The sequence below is a fragment of the Pithys albifrons genome, chromosome 2 (assembly GCF_047495875.1).
Source record: "Pithys albifrons albifrons isolate INPA30051 chromosome 2, PitAlb_v1, whole genome shotgun sequence".
In the NCBI taxonomy this organism is placed as follows: Eukaryota; Metazoa; Chordata; class Aves; order Passeriformes; family Thamnophilidae; genus Pithys; species Pithys albifrons.
The window spans coordinates 107,771,476-107,774,833 of record NC_092459.1 but is presented as its reverse complement, the minus strand read 5'-3'; the positions used below and the strand labels follow the sequence as shown (position 1 = coordinate 107,774,833).

Below are 3,358 nucleotides of genomic sequence, written 5' to 3'. Positions count from 1 at the left end.
GCTTTGAGCAGCCTGGTCTAGTGCAAGATGTCCCTGTCTGATGCAGGGGGGTTAGAACAAGATCTTGAGGTCCCTTTCAACCCAAGCCATTCTATGATTCTTTCTCTAGCTATAAAAACAACTCAAATGCCCCTGTTGAATTCTAGTTGTATAGCTTGTTGCCAACTGCAGAGATTTTTCCAGGGGTCACTTGTGCTGGATACTGCTGGCATGCAAACAGTGCTGGATATTGCAGACATGCAGCCTTTCTGGTCAGCACACCAGCCCCTTCCATTACAAGGCATGCTGTGGATTTACCGGTGCAAAACCTCACTCCCTCTTTGCCTAACAACTCCTTGAGGCCTTAAATCTCAGTAGAACTAGGCCACTCATACTATATTAGGTTCTGTCTTTTCAAACCTAGGGCTCCTGACTGGATGGGAGAGATAGGCTGGTGGTTACAGGAGCAGATGGGAGGTGAAACGATCCATCTGGGAAGCAGTCTCTGCCGCTGATGCCTCACGGAGAGTAGATGAGGCAACACCACTGCTGTGGAGGCAGAGATAGGAAATGACATACGGTGTTTTGTGCTAGGAGCCACACTAGTAGCTTAAAATGCTCTGTGGCTTTTATTTTCCCTCCGCAGTAGAGGGAAGTAAGTGCAAGAATAACCCACAAGAACGCAGAGCCTGGAAAAACTCTCCAACTTCCGGTGCCAGTGCGAGAAATCATCCTCCTCTCTCCCCTCGTCCCCCTTCTCCTCCCGGCGAGGATCTCAGGCGGTGCCGCCAGGGCCGAAGGCTCGGGGGTGGGGAGGGGCGGGGAAGGTCGAGGCTCTGCCCAAAATACACCGCCCCGGCCCGCCCCGCCCCTCCGGCTTTAAAACGCCGGTGAACGGGGGAGACCAGCAGAGTGCGTAGCGATGGCGGGGGCAAGTGGGACTGTGGTGCTGCTGGCTGTGGCTTTGCTCTTCGGCGGCGTCGTGTGGGGCGGCGAGTATCGCCCGCGGCTCGTGGGGGCCCCGGAGGTCATCGACAACCCTGAGAACGACGAGGGCCTGCAGCGGGCCTTGCAGTTCGCCATGGCGGCGTACAACAGGGCCAGCAACGACATGTACTCCAGCCGGGTGGTGCGGGTCATCAGCGCCAAGAGGCAGGTCAGCGCCGAGAGGGGGGGAGGGGGCGGGGAGCGCGCCACCCTCTTGCCGGGGGGGCAGCTAAGAATGAGGCCGGTGGGATTCCTTTGAAGCCTGAGGGCTTCAGCAAACTGTTGGGGTTTTTTCCCCACGGAAGGTGAATAAAAGCCCTTTTTTTTATGTAGCTTGTCTCTTCTCGGTCTAAATGACCTTGCGTGCTGCGTGTTACTGAGGAAGCCAGTTGCCTCCCTGTGTTGCTGCTAACACCTGCCTGTTTATTGTTAAGGAAGCTGCTCTGTGAGACATGTTTACTTGGATATTGTTTCCTGTTTCTGAGAGGGTGCCAAGTGCTGCTTTCGTGGAGGTTGCCACATACAATCCCTTCTGATTTCCATCATGTAACAGAAGTACTATCTGCCTCTGCTAGGCTTCTCTCATCAGAGAGCCTTTTTCTGTGTGCTCTAAGTAGCCTCTGACTTGTCTTGTTGCAGATTGTGGCTGGAGTCAAGTACATAATAGAAGCTGAGATTGCCCGGACAACTTGTACAAAGCCAGCAGCTGATCTCCAGCGCTGTGCTTTCCATGACGAGCCACAGATGGCTAAGGTAGGTTCCAGGTTACACAGCTTGCTAACTCCCCGATTTCCAGCCCCTTCCTACTGGCTGACTTAGTACAGACAGCTATGGGCAATGTCCCCTGTCTGCCCCAGTCGAGAAGAGACATTATGCCTTTACCCTTAACAAGCTACTTCTCTTGCAGAACTTGTTTTGCCAGGTGATGTTGTCAGATAAGGCAGGCCTGTTTTATAAGTGGGGTTGTGAGGCTGGAGCAGTGCGTGTGTCTTAGTCCTTTTACCAAACACTTATGGTCTGGGTCAGAAGGATATGTGGAAGAAACTCTGCCAAGCCTACGGGTCTCCTGGCTCTCAGTCCCCGTGCCATTCTCAGCTATTCTTTCCTATGGTGATGTAAACAGGATTGGTTTGGCATGCTTTTCCTGTAGGACTTGTACTGCTGTGAGTACAGCTTTCAGCTAAGCACTGGCCAAAAGAGGCAGATTACACTTGTTCTCTGTGCCTACCAAGCTGTTACACTGGCATTTTGTCTAATAGCAATGCCTTGTAAGGAGTAATTGAGCTTTTTGGTGGGAGCACCAAGTATGGCTGCCTTGATCTGGTCTGAATTTATTTTTTCCATAGCATTTCATTTCTTCTGTTAATGGCAGTCATAGGCTGTATGTGTATGTGCCCTTTGTATCTTTGTGTATGAGAAGTGTAGCTGCACACAAATGATTCACAAAGCACCTCTCTAGAATCTGATGTATACCATTATGGCAGCTGCAGCTATTTGACACAACATATGGATTAGCTATCTGGGTGTGCTTAGCTGTGCCTGGGGACTTATGCTTGAGTATTATCCATGCTGAAAGCTTTCATCTGAATGGATAAAGGAGGTAACCTGATCCTCAGCAGTGCTGACTGCTCAGCTCTACTTGTTAGAATTTGAGACATGACTCATCTTGAGTAGGTACTAATAAGAGTGCTATTTCAGAAGACTTGTCCGGAGAGGGCAGATCTAGAGAGCCACGGAAGTGTAGAACAATGGTAAATGACACTGTTTTATGCTCTTACTCTGCTAACTACTTATTTCTTTCTCTCCTTAGCACACCGTTTGCAACTTCGTAGTGTTGAATGTTCCTTGGCGAAACCAAATTGAGCTACTGGACAGTAAGTGCCAGTGAGCCTACTTTGACTCCAGCAGAAATCAGAACCAGTTGCTCAGATTTAAAAGAAAGAGGCAATAACACAAATAGAGTTGGGCTCTTTCAGTGCCTGTAACTCCACTACTTACGTATGCTTGTGCTATGCAAATTAAACCATGTAATTTTACTTTTAAAGCACATTATGATCTCAACTTTTTCTTCTGTGGAATTATTTTAGAACACCTTTTCTGATCTTCCTGTAGCTTTCCCAATAAAGTCAGTCCAGCATCAGAATTCTGATTAAAACCTATTGGTGTGCCTGTTAAGTGCCTATTGTAAACATAAAAAACCTTAATGATTGTTGTTGTGTTTTTCTTTGATCATCTGCTGTCTTGGAGGGTGGGTTTGCTTTTATTTGTCACCTAAACTCTTCTGTCCAAAGAATGAGATGAGAAGGAATACAGGATCCTGATCACAGAGACAAACCATGTGTCCTTTTCCCTTAACCTGTCCTCTAGTTTTGAGTCAGAGGTGGGAATCTTA

At 48.6% G+C, this 3,358-nt stretch overlaps 1 protein-coding gene across 1 annotated transcript; it reads left to right on the top strand.

Annotated features, from left to right (window-relative positions):
• The first annotated feature begins 845 nt into the window (after positions 1–845).
• On the top strand, positions 846–3,015 carry LOC139685288 (cystatin-like). Its single transcript, XM_071581957.1, has 3 exons — positions 846–1,135; positions 1,606–1,719; positions 2,777–3,015. The coding sequence occupies exons 1-3, from the start codon at positions 902–904 to the stop codon at positions 2,852–2,854; spliced, it is 426 nt and encodes a 141-aa protein (XP_071438058.1). The 5' UTR covers positions 846–901; the 3' UTR covers positions 2,855–3,015.
• The last annotated feature ends 343 nt before the right edge of the window (positions 3,016–3,358 follow it).

What these genes read in the sequence shown, in the direction of transcription:
- LOC139685288 (XM_071581957.1), top strand. Translation starts at nt 902, where the DNA reads ATGGCGGGGGCAAGTGGGACTGTGGTGCTGCTGGCTGTGGCTTTGCTC. An exon ending in TCATCAGCGCCAAGAGGCAG is followed by an intron (nt 1,136 to 1,605) that starts GTCAGCGCCGAG and finishes GTCTTGTTGCAG; the next exon opens with ATTGTGGCTGGAGTCAAGTA. An exon ending in ACGAGCCACAGATGGCTAAG is followed by an intron (nt 1,720 to 2,776) that starts GTAGGTTCCAGG and finishes TTCTCTCCTTAG; the next exon opens with CACACCGTTTGCAACTTCGT.